At 58.1% G+C, this 15,142-nt stretch overlaps 1 protein-coding gene across 1 annotated transcript in view; it reads right to left on the reverse strand.

The window, feature by feature from the left end:
* ROBO3 (roundabout guidance receptor 3) overlaps positions 1–15,142 on the reverse strand; it is a 139,951-nt gene that overhangs the window by 21,996 nt on the left and 102,813 nt on the right. The window contains exons 8-9 of the mRNA XM_077839631.1: positions 13,556–13,727; positions 2,315–2,520 (exon numbers count right to left, since the gene is read on the reverse strand). Of these exons, the coding sequence (XP_077695757.1) occupies positions 2,315–2,520; positions 13,556–13,727 (378 nt within the window). The remainder of the gene's footprint in view (positions 1–2,314; positions 2,521–13,555; positions 13,728–15,142) is intronic.

A 15,142-nucleotide genomic window follows, 5' to 3' on the forward strand; every position in this document is an offset into this window, starting at 1 on the left:
GACATCAATTTTTAAAGCACTGTTTAGCGTGAGCTGTGTGTTTTGATAACTAATTTATGGATAACCTCCACTTTACCCCGGCGCCGTGTCTGACTCCGCCGCGCCTGCCTCCAGGCCGGGGGGAGGAACGCAGCTCCCACAGCACCCCAGCCATGCCCACCCAGCAGCCCTGCACATGACAGCCACCTCCCAGAGACAGGAGCCGGCTGAATGCCCCATTCCCGTCAAGTGAGCAGGGCCCCATGGTACCAGGCCCTGCCCCGACTCCAGGCCCTGCCCTCCCCATCTGAATGTAGGGCAGGCTGCAACCGGTGTGGTTAACAGAGGGGTGGGGGTGGGGGAGGGAGGGCGTGGCAGCACACCGTGGCTACATCAGGAGGGGGTGCGCAGCCGGGGGACTCAGCGCCCATGGGGAGCGGGGTGTTCTTTGGAAGGAGGCCCAGTCCCAGATGGCGTTTAGTGCCTGGAGCCAGTAGTGCTGTCAGCCAGCCTGCACCCCTGCTAGGGACCCCCAGCATTCCCTGCAGAGAGCTGCTGTGCCCAAGGATGCTCGGGGCTCTTCGTTCTCCTCCACGCCCCCCACTCTGCTCTTTACAAACAAACGATGGGTGCATGCATGGACACACAGGTGTATGTGCTCACACGCTCGTGTGCACTCCCACCCCCACATCTGCACACAAACTTTAAGACTCTACTGCTGCATAATTCGCACACACCGGGAAAGAACACTGCTCTCCCTTCCCCCCCACACTGCCACGGTTCAAACGCTGCCCCCTCGAAGGAAGAGCCATCCCTAGGGCCCACCCCCCAGAGCTGAGCAAGGCCTTGTCTCCATGGGAGAGCGGCCCACCTTAAGTGCCGATGTGATTTCAAGCTTATGTAGTCCGACCGGCGCAAGGCTAGGTGGACGTCTAACCCTGGGTTCGTTTAAATCAACTAGGACTGAGTTAGGCCTGGGGCCAGATTCTGAAAAGTGCTGAAGCTTTGCTCAGCTTTGCGTTACAAGGCCTAAGTGACTTAGGAGCCTGAGGGCATGTCTACACTACACGCTAGGGCTCTGCAGCTAACAGGGCTGCACTGTGGCATTGACGGACGGGGTTTTTCTACCGATGCAGGTAAATCAGTGGAAGCACCCTTCCATCGACCAGCCGCGTCCGCACAGAGGGTGAGGGCTACCTGCCTGTGGTGCTCAGGGCACAAAACTCTTGTCGCTGGGCTGAGCAAAGTTTGAGGTGTAGGCCAGTCGTAAGTCTCATTTTCAAAGGGACTTCGAGCTCGTTTACACGTCAAACGTTGTAGCAGCGCAGAGGGACCTCTAGTGCTCCAGGGAAGACGCTACTTACATCGCCGGGGGTTCTCCTGCCGGTATAGGCACTCCACCTCCCCGAGAGGCCCCCGCTGGGTTGACGCCAGGGGTCAGGACGGTTTAACTGGACCGCTCAGGGCTGTGAGTTTGCACTGACCTGATTTCAGAGTGCAGCCCATTTAGGGTTGTGTTGGCGAGGCCGGCCGGGCCAGCGGTTTGGGCCACCGCTCTCGACTTCAGAGACCTGCGCCCAAGTCCCTGCTTTACCCCAGCGACTGTGTGGCCTCGAGCAAGTCACTGAGGGTCAGATTTGTAAAGGTATTTAGGTGCCGAGTGGTATTTTCAAAAGCGCCTAACTCCCACTGATTTCAATCTGCCTCGCCTGGTCCCTGAATACCTTTAAAAATTTGGCCCTCCGTCTCCGTGCTTCAGCTTCCACGCGTGCCGTGAGGATTGCAGCACTTTGCAGCCACACGGGGATTCAGGGACATGCACCCTGAGACCTACGAATAACTGCAGAGTGGTATTACCAAGAAGGGGGAGTCAATTTGAAGCAGAACACAGCCAGGAAATCTGTACTATGCCAGGTGGACCAATGCACGGAACAAATTAAATAATCCAGTGTACCTGCACCGTGCCTTGGTGCTGTTAAAAAATGTCTCGGTTCCAACTGGAACATCAACAGAACATCACAGGACAAAACTGAAAGGCCCAGTAAAGTGGCAGATTGCAAACGCATGCATGCCAGGGGTCTCAAACTTGCCGAAGAGATGCTGCGGGAGTGGAGTCAGAACAGCAGCAACAGCTTGAGGGGCTTTGTGATTTCTATACTCCACCAGGACCCACTGCACTTCCAGGAATAACAGACCGAAGCACCAGCTGCAAACTCCTCCCCAAAAGGAGTAACAAAGCTGGGGCTTGACAAAGGGGAAAAGGCTGACTCACAAGAGGGGCTTCAGGCGCAGCTCTGGGAGCGGGGAGTGGGGGGATGTTTGTGATGTTTGTTACCTGCATGTTTGTGATCTGCAGAGTCCCGTTGTCTAACAGGCTGACCCTGGGGTCCCTGCCCACAACCTGCTGCCCATCTTTCAGCCACTGGACGCTGGGTAGCGGGTTCCCGGTCACATGACATTGCAGCTGGGCTGTAGCATCCACGGCCAGCGTCTGATTCGCGGGCCCTCGGCGGATGATTGGCGGGATGCGGTCGGATGTCACTTAAGGGGAAAAGGCCAGAGCAGGTGTTAGCGGCTCTCCTGGCCTGCGTCGAGGGCAGAAAGCACCCAGTCCCGCTATTGAGGGACCATGTCCAGCAACACGCCCGCCCCAGGTTACCTGGCCACACCACGGCAGCGCCACGGCCTCTGGGCAGGTGCCACCTGGGCAGCAAGGAGCAAGCTCCATGCCCCCCATCTGGTCAAGGTGCTCACCCCGCCCCGGAGGAGCCAGTCTGGCCTGCTGGGAGAGGGGTCTGAGACCCGGCCCCACTTGATCCTTGCGCTGCCTGCTGAGGCTCCCCCATGGGCCCAGGAGTGTCCATTTGGTGGCAGGGTTGCTGCAGTAAGAAGCCCACTCAGCCCAGCCCTCCAGAGACCCCAAGCAGCCCAAACTCGCCCCACACAGAACGGCCCCTCCCAGCAGAAGAGAGCTGCCACTGAGGCCCCTCCTGTGGGCAACATTGTGACACCCCCTCCCCCCCAAGGCCCCTCCCATGGGCAGCACCGTGACACCCCCTCCCCCCCAGGCCCCTCCCATGGGCAGCACCGTGACACCCCCTCCCCCCCGAGGCCCCTCCCATGGGCAGCACCGTGACACCCCCTCCCCCCGAGGCCCCTCCCATGGGCAGCACCGTGACACCCCCTCCCTCCGAGGCCCCTCCCATGGGCAGCACCGTGACACCCCCTCCCTCCGAGGCCCCTCCCATGGGCAGCACCGTGACACCCCCCCCCGCAGACTTCCGAGGCCCCTCCCGAGGGCAGTGCCCCCCCTGCTCCAGTTGAGCCCCGTCCCCTTCCCTAGGCTGTAGCAAAGGGCAGACGCCGAGGGAACGGGCGGTTGCTCTGAGGAGAGGGCTGTGGAAGTGCCGCCAACCCCCGGCTCTGGTGACGTGCGCAGGTCGATGGCACTTTAATGAACTAAGCATCTGAGCGAGCCACGGGCCGGCCCTGGCTGGTGCCATCCACCAGAAGCCAGATGTTGGTGCTAGTTTGCTAGCGGACCAAGGCCATTGATCTGCCGTGTGCGAGGGGAGAGGCAGGGCTGCTGTGACACCAGAACAGCCCTACTGACCGCAGATCAAGGGGGGAAGCAGCAGGACATTGAAGGAGTAAAGGGAAGGGCTCTCCTTAGACGGCACTAAGCACCCAGCGCTCCCAAGGGGTAGCTAAACCGCTCCGCTCTCTGGAGCACCAGGCTTCCTCTGAACAGGGCAATGGGAACAGCCGACCCCTGGTGCCCCATCTCCCTGTGCTACTGCCCCACAGACCGTGGGCGGCTCTGAGCCTCTCCCCGCACGCACCCCCAGTGCTGCACCGGGCTGACCGCTCTGCGCTCACCTTCCTTTGCTGGCCGGTCTGTGGCCGATAAATCCGGGGGCCAATTAGAAACAGGCTTTTGGGGTGGACGCAGAGGCCTTGGAGCTCAGGCTGTGCTGACTGGACTGCAGGGGAGAGCATGGGGCGGCTGAGGCCGGAGTGCCATGGCAGCAATGTGCCAGCCCCAGGGGAAGGCAGCCGCGTATTGTGCCAGCAGCCACAGCTGGCAGCCAAAGAGTATGCACACAACACAGGTAGCTAGAAGGTGGGTGCCAGGCCATGGAGAGCCCCAGAGTGCAGGGATTGGGGAACAGAGTGGGAGGTGGCTTTGCCTCCTCGGCCCCTCCTATGCTGGGAAAGTGACCAGTGGGGAACCACGGCTAACAGGGGATCTGGGAATTGAGTTCAGACACCACAGCGGAGTGGCAGGCCCCGTTTGGCCTGGAGGACGCAGGACAGGAAGAGCTGGCACAGACAGAGACGGGAACCCAGCACCTGGTTCCAGTGTCGCCATTTACACTCACACACCATGTGCGAGAGGCAGGACACACCCCACGCCAGTGGGCCCAAGGCAGCCCAGGAGTGCGAGAGCTGGCTGGAGGGCAGGGTCACCTGCTCACTCAGCAGGCTGTGGGTCAAGTTCTTGACACCAGAGCACATCTGTTGTCGGTAGCGGGGAGGCCCAAGGTGCCGCACGGGCAGCAGAGAGGGAGGTTATTAGTCGCCAGCCCGAGCAGGACTCTTGTCAAGCAGTTGGAATGGGCTGGCTGTGGGTTGGCAGTGCTGCTCCACAACGTGGCTGCCAGGAGCCAGGGCGCAGGGAGGCCTGTGGGGACTGTATCTTGTGGGGCAGGCCACTGTGAGGGGCAAACGGAGGCCTGTTTGGTGAGGCCTGAGGCAAGCATTTCATTAGTAGGAGCGACTTTAAAAACCTGAAACTAGCTTAGAAGCTGTAAACAAGACACCTGAGTGTTCAAAGTCATGTAGAGAACTCCCAGGCTAAGAGGGACAAATTCCAGCCTACATGCATAAGATGTGGAAAAAATCATATCTCAAGAGATGATGCATGTGCAGCCAGAGGTGTGCAGTGTAATAAATGTATAAAATATGGACATTTTGGAGCTGTTTGCCGCACCAAAGCAGTCAGGGAGTTGACTCATATTACACACAATTCAGAGCTTTTGTTTCTGGGATCTGTCACTTGTGATGACACAAAGCCTGTCTGGAGAGTGAAACTAAATATTCACGGCAAGACTATTGACTTTAAAATTGACTCAGGAGCAGACCTCGCTGTCATCTCAGAAGGGAACCCCTCCCAGAGCTGAAGTCACCTGACACTGCTTTGACTATCCCTGGAGGTATTCTGAACTGCAAGAGCCAGTTCACCACAGAAACAACTTACCAAGACAAAAGCTTTGCATTCAGAGTGTATGTGACAAACAGATGACAGACCAACCTTTTCAGCCGCAGTGTGGCAGCCATGATGGGCCTAGCAAGAAAGGTGGAAGAACTTGAATGAGAATTTGATGATATTGGACTTTTGAATGGAGATCCAGTACAAATCAACTTGAGAGACAATGCTGGACCATACAGTATACAAACACCTGTACCAGCCAGATCTTGGAAGAGACTAGCTGCAGATTTATGCAGATTCAGGGGAAATCACTACCTGGTCGTTGTGGACTTTTTTCAGTTATATAGAAACAATGTACTTGAAAGTCATAACATGTCACAGTGTTATTGAGAAACTGAAATGCACTTTTGCTGACTTCAGTATTAGAGAACAACTGATGATGGACAATGGATCGTGATTCACTGCAGCAGAATTTTTGTCATTCAGAAGGAACTAGGATATTGACCATATTACTAGTAGTAAATGGAGAAGCTGAGAGAACTGTACAGACATCCAAGAAAATCCTACAGCAGAAAGATCCATTCCTTGCTCTTCTGACTTACAGATCAACACCAATAGCATCTACTGGAAATAGTCCAGCACAACTCCTGATGTGACGACAACTCAGAAGTACTGTTCCAACTTTGGAAAAGAATCTGTCTCCACATTGGCCAGACATGAAGCCAAATTGGATAAAAAGCAAAAAGTCCATGAACACTTTTACAACAGTCATCACTCAGTTAGAGAACTGCTAGGTCTAGAACCTGGTGACCGTGTTTATTTCAAACCGGAGGGAGAAAAAGGACGTCCAGCTGTCATGAAGACAAAGAATTCATTGCCCGGATCATATGCGATTGAGACCGACAGTGGAGAGTTCAACAGAAATTGTTGACATCTACAGTTTGTTCCTCAGAAAGAACAATCCACAGAGCAAACTCTGCAGCTGGAGGGCACAAAACAAGAAGATGACTCAAGAATTCCAAACCAACCACAGCCAGCTGTTGTAACCACTGGACAGCCAGCTGACCACGTTGTTCCGTGTTTGGGTCATGTAATTAAAAAACCCAGTATGGTTCAGAGATCCTTAACAAACCGATACATACTGTCCTTCAAAGACAGCCTGAGGCATGTCGAATTTAAAGGGGGAGATGCAGTGACTTGGCTGCTACTTTGAAACCTGTATTATACGGTTCAGCCACTGGACTGCACTGTGTGTAAAATGCCTTATTTAAGTTCTCCTCAGCCATACCTGGCACAGCGTTGAAGGATCTGATGCTGAACACAGCTAAGGTATAGAAGCGAGCTCTGTGACCTGTCCACATCTGATACAGGGACATGGCGGATGTGAACAGGGCGTGGCCCACCATGGCTTTGAGTCGCTGTTAGGAGTGGGTGAGAATGCTCATTGCGACAATGAAACAGCAACTGCTGGGGCTGGGGCAAAACAGGGAATTTGCATTTGCGGGGAGGTTTTCTGTGATGTGGCTTGTTTTATGCAGAAGCTGACAATGCCCCGCCCCACCCCCCCAAAGGAGCTAAACAACTCAACTCCAGTTCTGTCTGGCAGGAGCCAGCTGCACCAGAAACATGGCTGTTGTCGTTCTAGCAGGATCTATGCTAATTTTTAAACAAGACTGATGCGGGTGGCTCACATGTCATCATCACTCAGCGGCTGGCTGATGGCCTCCAATCTGCATATTGGCTGGCAACCAGCATTCAGAGCCTCAGCCACTGGCCTGGCTGGCATTACAAGGACATCGGCAAACAGCTCAGCTAAAATGGTGGCCAGCCACATGGGGCCACTTTCTAAACTCTGGGGGCTTCGGGGGTGTTAATCCTAATTTGGGAAACGTGGTTTTGGGGGCATAAATCAGTGATCTGGGCCATGATGGTGAGTGCCAGGGCCTCTGCTGGCAGAGACGCCAGCTCATTTCACAGCATCTGCACAGACATGCACCAGAAAATCATATCCCAGAATAGGACAAAAGAGCCAGTGATGGAACACAGCTGCTTCCCCCTCTGTGCTCTGTCTGCCCTCTAAAGCATCACTGTTCCTTTAAGAAGCTGGCACATTATCATCAGCAGACCAACTTGGCAGTCCACACGGAAGAGGAAGGACAGGTGCTGGGGCAAGGGACAGTGTTAGAAAAGAGTCATGTAGGACTAAGGGCCACTGTTTACTATAATGCTTCATAACATTTGTTCTCTTCTCTCCTGTGTAGGTTTTTATGCCGTGCTCCTACAGCCAGGGCTGGAGAATCAGCTCCCTGACAGACACTCACAAGGAATGGCCCTCTTGCAGAACGACAGCCATCACCCACTGTTCTCAGTGGGATCAGAGCCACAGGCTGCCCTCAATTACAATGGGTCATTTTGTGACAGCCTGGACTCCTGTGCTCACCTTTTTACAAAACTATGATACATTTTGTACAAAGTCTGCCTTGTGAGGTATCATTTGGAAACTCATAATCTGCTGAGCATTACTGTCTAGGTAAAATATGTGTGGCAACACTGTATACAAAGTTATAAAATTCTACTGTATGACATTGATGAGACATGTTCCAAGTTTAGAAAAACAGCCTCAGACCAGTTCCCCAGAGACAAAAGATTAGTCCACCCCTCAGCCAGGTGCCAACAAAATCAAGTGGACTATCACCTGGGTAAATGGCCATTCTTTGGCAAGAAGAAGGGTGTGAACGAGACATTTACATTTTGAGTTGGGGGTTCCCGTGTGACAGACTAGCTGTTGCCTATACCCCCACTGGAGATAATCCTCAAAGAGGAGAGAAAGTTATAAGAAGAGAGGAGACTCTACACAAATTACCTTTCTCCTCCATTCCTTTCTGCTCACGGCAGTATCAACACCTGAAGAAACACTGAACTGGGGAGGGGTCCTGGCCTGGAGGCTTTCAGCCAGCAAAGACTGCAAAGAGCAGGTGGTGAGAAAAGTCTTTGCTTTGAATTCATTTAGCTTGCTAAGTTAGGTATTAGTTTGCGTTTGGGTTTTTTTTGTAACCAACTCTGACTTTGATGCCTCATTACTTGTAATCACTTAAAATCTTCCTGCAGCTAATAAACTTGTTTTATTATTTTATCTCAACCAGTGTGTGCTTGGATTACAGTGTTTGGGACCCTCCAGCTAAGTAACAGGGCTTGTGCATGTCCTTTTCTATTAATGAAATGGCAGGCTTTCTATGAGCTTGTACTGCACAGACGGAAAGAGCTGGGCAGTACAAGTCACACACTTCAAGGGGCAAGTCTGGGAGTGGGACTTTGCTGGGGTTGCCCTGTAACGTAATTCATGAGTGATTAGCTGTAACGCTCAGACAATTCAGCTGGGAGTGATTTACTTGCTAGAGGCTGTGTGTGAGCAGGCCAGGAGTGGTTGCTCTTACAGCAAAGCAGTATTAACGGCACCCCAGGTTGGAGATTTCAGGGGAGACAGCTGTCCATCTGTCCAGACTGTACCCGGGGCAATGTCACACATTTCCTTACAGCATGGGCAGGATGCTGTTTAGGCTGCCCCTAGCAAAAACGGCCACTGCCTCCCATTGTTACTAACGAAGTAAAGCCAAGCTGCCCTGAGTGCTAATGGCAGCCCTGATGCTGGGAACAGGCCAAGGGGCGTACTGGGAGGGGAAGGGAATCCAAGTGACTGTGGCACTGGGGGAAAGTGGGGACCAGAGAGGGATGTTAGAGGTATGGAGGGGGGGGCATTCAAAGGGAGGCAAAGGGGGCAGGTGAGTATGAGAAGCAGAGGGAGACTGAGAGGAAAGGAAGGGCAAGGGAAGCCCAGGGAACAGTGGGGGAGAATGGGAGGGGGGCAGAAGACCGGCTGGGGGAGGCTGGGTTTAATAGGGGAGGGACAGGGTAGCATGGTATTCCCCAGCCCAGCGGATGGGGAGGGGAGGCTCCTGTTTGTGCAGATAAGGTAGGATTGTGAGCCTAGAGGGATCTCGCACAGGTTCGGGGGTGGCTCCAAACACACCCAGCCTCCACCCTGGATAGAGCAGGGAGGGGCAGTGCAGGGAAGGGGGCAGGGCTTGTCTGTCCGTGGGGATGAGGCCGTGCAGTATTTGGCAGGTGCCACCCCTTCAGGGCAGAGCCAAGGTTGTGGGTTGCAGTGTACGGGGGAGAGGGGATGCACTGAGAGGGGCTCAGCTCCCCACGTCCTTTCCTTTGTGGGTCAGCGTCAGGCATGCTGCGTGTGTCGCGACCTTCCCAGTGTCGCGCTTTGTGCCGCAGCCCACAGAACGCTGTGCCCCTCGTTCTCACTGCTGTACCTGGGCACCCACAGTCGGTAAGCTCACCGCACCCTGGGAGGCAGGGAAGCACTATCCCGCCATTTTACAGGGGGCCATTGACACAGAGAGACAAAGGCACTTGCCCAAGGTAACGCAGGAAATCAGTGGCAGGGCAGGGAACTGGCCCCAGCTCTCGCATGGCCCAGGCTAGCCCCTAAGCCACCTTTCCCCTCTATTATTGTTCCAAGAACTCATGGTGCTGATGCCACCCTGCCAGCTGTGTCCCTGCCCCTCTCTCCGCACGGATCACAGCTGTCGGAGCACACGCTGCAAACATGGAAGAGTGAGGCGGCGAGGGCGTGAGCGAGGTAGGTCCTGCGGGGCAATGGGAAGCCCACGTGGGGCCGCAGTCGCCCCAGGGGTCACTGTGAGAACAGGGCAAGGTGGGCAGGGAGGACCAGGTGCTGTCAGAGACGAACTGCAACCTGTCCTATGATTCCCGCTGGGGTTACTCAGCGGCTGACCTTGAAGTGGGCTGGGTGGGTGCAGAGTACAGTCAGGCCAACTCTCCCCTCACTCTGCTGCGAGTGTCACCATGGTGATGCCCATTCGGGGCACCCTACACAGCATTAACGATGACCCACCCCCACCCGAACTACCCCAACCAAGTAGAGACAAGCTTCCACCTCCGGCAGCAGTCTCCATTCAGCTCAGCAGCCCAGGAAACGGCAGCATCCGCCCATTATTTATGACCCTAATTACTCTCCATTGATTGGGAAGCAGCGGCTGGACAAAGAGCCCCGGAGAGTCACACACAGTTGAATTTGCCAGTAACAATCAGCAAAGAAAGCGCCTGGGAGAGGGAGAACAAACCCCAGCCAAGGTAAAGGAGCTGGCTCAGACCGAAATCAGCTGGCAGCAGGCAGGCACCACACTCAGCACTCGTAAGCGGGGCGGCGTTTCCCTGGCCTCCCGGGCAGCAGACAAAGTGCCTGACAGCTTCGCCGGTGACGTGGGCGCAATGAGCAGGATGCTACAGGCCACAGCTGCCTCCTGCCCTGGCCTTGTGCGCTCGTCTGGCAGAGGCCTGGCTCCCGGTTCCGGATTGTGACTCACTTGCCCTCTTGTTAACACGCCCCTGGCCGGAACAGGCGCTCCACAAGATCCAGACACATGAAGTGTCGCATAAAGGCCAGGGACGGCTCATCTGCCGCTGCGGAGTGCTGTGCTGGCTAGCCACCCTCTCGCTGCGGGAAGCCATCTGCGCTGCGGAATTAGGATTCTGGGTTACAACTCTCTTTGTCCAACAGTTGCCATTAATCACCTCGCCCTTGTCAGCTGGGCTGACGGATCAGGTGTTACCAGAAAACCGAAATCACCCAGGAGTGAGCGCCGCGCTGCCCAGCTCAGGGGAGAAATAAGGGAATACAAAGGCTTTCCCTCTAGTAGGTACCATCTGCTGGGCGCTCACTGGCCTGCGTGCAAGGAGTCTGGTGGGAAGCACAAAGGGGAGAAGCTGGTTCCCACACTGGCAGCCCCAGAAGAGGCCAGAAGCAGAATGTGCCATGGGGGCGAGCTGTCCCCTCGTACCTACAGATGGTCACTCCAGCTCCGGGTTGAGGCACGGCTGTGGGCTAGTGCAAGGTCTCTGCACACGCTGGGCCCATGCTGCCCCAGTGCGGAGCTGGGCTCAGGAAATGTTGCTGGGCCGTCTGTCTCTCTCCAGGCTTTGCTGGGAATAGGTTTAAGCATCTCAGTTGAGTTAAATCGACAAAGCCCTCCTTAAGCAGACACGGCTGTACCAGGTTTCAGAGGAGCAGCCGTGTTAGTCTGTATCCGCAAAAAGAACAGGAGGACTTGTGGCACCTTAGAGACTAACCCATTTATTAGAGCATAAGCTTTCAGCACATGTTGGGTCGAGAACCAGCAGAAGCAACGCCGGTGGCAAGCGCAATTGTGCTGTATAACTGCCCCCGCCCCCGCCCCATCGTTCCGCCATCTCCTGCAAAGGATGAGTTTTCAGGTCCATACCGAGCAATACCTTGTGCACATGGTGAGGCGAAGCCCTGAGGCAGCCGGCCCTGAGCGCAGAGCCGCTCGCAGCTTGGCGTGGGGTGCTGTCAGCACGGCCTTTGGAGAGCACAGCTCTCTGTCGGCACGTCCAAGCCAGGCTCCCGCCAATGGGGTTTCAAAGAGACACTCGTTTGTTTGGACAAAACGCAGGATACCTGCGGGAGGGGGCGGCGGCAGGTGGGCTGGGGGAGACAGGCTCCACACAGGAGGGCAGGAAGCCTGCCTCTTCAGCTGGGTTTTTAACAAGAAACCCCTTCAAGATAGGCAAGGATTTTATTTGCAATAAAAGGAGAGCCTCTCTGCTCAGGACTTGCTCGAAGCCGTGGTTCCTGTAACACCTCCCGAGCCCTGGCTAACGCCAAGGGAACTCAGACAAATGAAATTCACAGCAGGAGAGTTCAGAGAAAATGCCAGAAAACTTCACAGGAACAAATTCCACTGGCAAAGACCCGGGCCGCAGCTCCCCAGGCAGGGGCAGCTGCTCCGCTCCCGTCCCCACTGCTCAGACATTCCCGGGCTCTTTGCAGTTCCACAAGGGAAGCAGCTGGGGGGCCTGTGCAGGGCTGTGCCAGTCCCTAGCTCAGCACATGCTGGTCTGCGCCCGACCGAACCCCACTGCAACCGGGGCAGAGCAGCCACATCTTGCTGCACACCCAGCTGGGGCCTGGTGTCAGGGCCCCACCAGGCCTTTGTGAGCTGACAGCCGTGTTCCCCCTGGAGATGGGCTGAGTGAGGGGTAACCACTGCAAACGGGGAGCCTGAACCGCCGACCCAGCAGCTGCAGGAGCAAATGGCTCCCTCTCCAAGGGTAGGGCTACGGGACGGGCACCATACCACTGTGGCTGGGGTGCTGGAGCTCTGCTGGCAGAACCCCGTCGTACAGATGCAGCCCGTGGCCATGGAAGGGGTTTTTCCGTTGGTGCAGGAATGCCACCTCCCCGAACGACGGAAGCATTCTTCTGTTGGGGGTGCGGTGGGATCTGGGCCCTGCCGGGAGCTGGGCAGCCTTGATCGTCTCAGGCGGAAAGAGCTGCAGCCACCCCACAGGAAATCCAGCAGCAGGCCACTTCTTCCATGCTCCTCTCTGACCCCTCCCCACATTGCCCCCACAGATCTTCCCCTGCCTTCTTCCTGTGCCCTGCACCGGACCCTTCCTCCCCCGACCTACTCCTTCGCTGCCCCTTGCTCATTCCCTGCACTGGGCACCAGGCTGGCTGCTGTTCCAACGGGCCGTAGCTAGTTAGGATCCCTGGTACTCCGCTGTTCTGGATGTCTGTGGCTCATGCCCCAGGGCCCTGCTGGCACAGTCCCTGTGCGTATCTGGGCAGCTGGGAGGTTTAGAGCCCTCCTCCCAGGTAGGAAACACCTTAAAACCCTGACCCCCTGAAAATGCAGTCTGCAGGCTAAACTAACCAGCTGCTGAAACACAGCCCTGCGACCCTGAGTAAGGGGCCGTGACAGGAGCGTGCTGCAGATAAGGGGCCATGCTCCAAGGGGTTCAGCATGCAGGCTGTCCCCTGCCCCCAGCTCAGCGAGGCGGAGGGGATTTGGCTCCAACTGTCCAGAACCTGCCGCCCAGAGGGGCAGGGGTCGAATGGCACCTTGCCCAGACTCAGAGGGAGCACTACTGGACCAAACCAGCTGCCAGCCTGAGTGAACGAAGTCCACTGAAGCCCCCGGCAGAGCCTCCTGGCCAGGCTCACCCCTGTGCTCTGCTGTTCCCTCACCAGCACCTTGGGAACTCAGCAAATGCTCCACCGCTCCTGGAGAGAGATGTCACGCTCCCCCACTTCTCCCCTAGAGCCGCCTCCACCCTGAGCTCCGGGGCCCAGAGCCCCTCGGCCCTGCAATACGCCGACCACATGACTCCAAGCTCCTACAGGGCAGTGAGCCTGCTGCAGGGCCTGGACGTTACCGGGGGTTGTGCCCCTTGGCCTGGGGACCACACCAAGGGCTCTCCCTGACCATGAAGGGCCTTACTGGAGCCTTTACGTTTACAAGTACTCACCATCCTCCACCTCCAGCAGGGCTTTGGCCAGGATGCTCCCCGCCACGCTGATGGCCTGGCACATGTAGTACCCCGAATCTGCTGTCTGCACCTCCGTGATGGTCATCTCGCCACTCGGGGACACGGAGAAGCGGCCCATAGGCTGAGGGGGCTGGCTGGGAAACAGCAGGATCTGCAGGGCAGACACAAGGGGAGAGCCCCTGACTCTCCACCTAGTGAGAGCCGAGGGCGGCCTGGAGGCATGGGGAGTATAGGGCCTCTGCAAGGAGAGGCTGGGCTGATTTTGGTGTGCCCCGCCCAGGGCCAGGCGAAACAACACGGGGCCCAGCTCTCCCCTGACACTATGCAGGGTGGGCGGAGGGGCTGTTCCTGACATCAGGCAGAGCTCCCTGCACCAGTGCCCAGAGATACAGAGGAGCCGGCACCGTTCCAGGCCCTGCGGCGGGCCAGGGCAGGGCTGCAAGGGGCCAGCCTGGGCTATGGGAGCTTTTCAGGGGAGTTTCAGGCTCCCAGATTCACCTTCAATCTCACTGAATATGAATAACAGTCCTACAAAGCCACAGCCAGCCCTCGGACAGTGCGGGGCCAGTCCCCTCCCGTCAGCCCTCGGAGCGCGCGGGGCCAGGCCCCTCCCGCCAGCCCTCGGAGCGCGCGGGGCCAGTCCCCTCCCGCCAGCCCTCGGAGCGCGCGGGGCCAGGCCCCTCCCGCCAGCTCTCGGAGCGCGTGGGGCCAGGCCCCTCCCGCCAGCCCTCGGAGCGCGCGGGGCCAGTCCCCTCCCGCCAGCCCTCGGAGCGCGCGGGGCCAGGCCCCTCCCGCCAACCCTCGGAGCGCGCGGGGCCAGGCCTCTCCCGCCAACCCTCGGAGCGCGTGGGGCCAGGCCTCTCCCGCCAGCCCTCGGAGCGCGCGGGGCCAGGCCCCTCCCGCCAACCCTCGGAGCGCGCGGGGCCAGGCCTCTCCCGCCAGCTCTCGGAGCACGCGGGGCCAGTCCCCTCCCGCCAGCCCTCGGAGCGCGCGGGGCCAGGCCCCTCCCACCAGCCCTCAGAGCGCGCGGGGCCAGGCCCCTCCCGCCAGCCCTCGGAGCACGCGGGGCCAGTCCCCTCCCGCCAGCCCTCGGAGCGCGCGGGGCCAGGCCCCTCCCACCAGCCCTCAGAGCGCGCGGGGCCAGGCCCCTCCCGCCAGCCCTCGGAGCACGCGGGGCCAGGCCTCTCCCGCCAGCCCTCGGAGCGCGCGGGGCCAGGCCTCTCCCGCCAGCTCTCGGAGCACACGGGGCCAGGCCTCTCCCGCCAGCCCTCGGAGCGCGCGGGGCCAGGCCTCTCCCGCCAGCCCTCGGAGCACGCGGGGCCAGGCCTCTCCCGCCAGCCCTCGGAGCACGCGGGGCCAGGCCTCTCCCGCGGAGCGCGCGGGGCCAGGCCTCTCCCGCCAGCTCTCGGAGCGCGCGGGGCCAGTCCCCTCCCACCAGCCCTCGGAGCACGTGGGGCCAGGCCTCTCCCGCCAGCCCTCGGAGCGCGCGGGGCCAGGCCCCTCCCGCCAGCCCTCGGAGCGCGCGGGGCCAGTCCCCTCCCGCCAGCCCTCGGAGCGCGCAGGGCC

The sequence above is a fragment of the Eretmochelys imbricata genome, chromosome 22, assembly GCF_965152235.1.
Source record: "Eretmochelys imbricata isolate rEreImb1 chromosome 22, rEreImb1.hap1, whole genome shotgun sequence".
Taxonomy (NCBI): domain Eukaryota; kingdom Metazoa; phylum Chordata; order Testudines; family Cheloniidae; genus Eretmochelys; species Eretmochelys imbricata.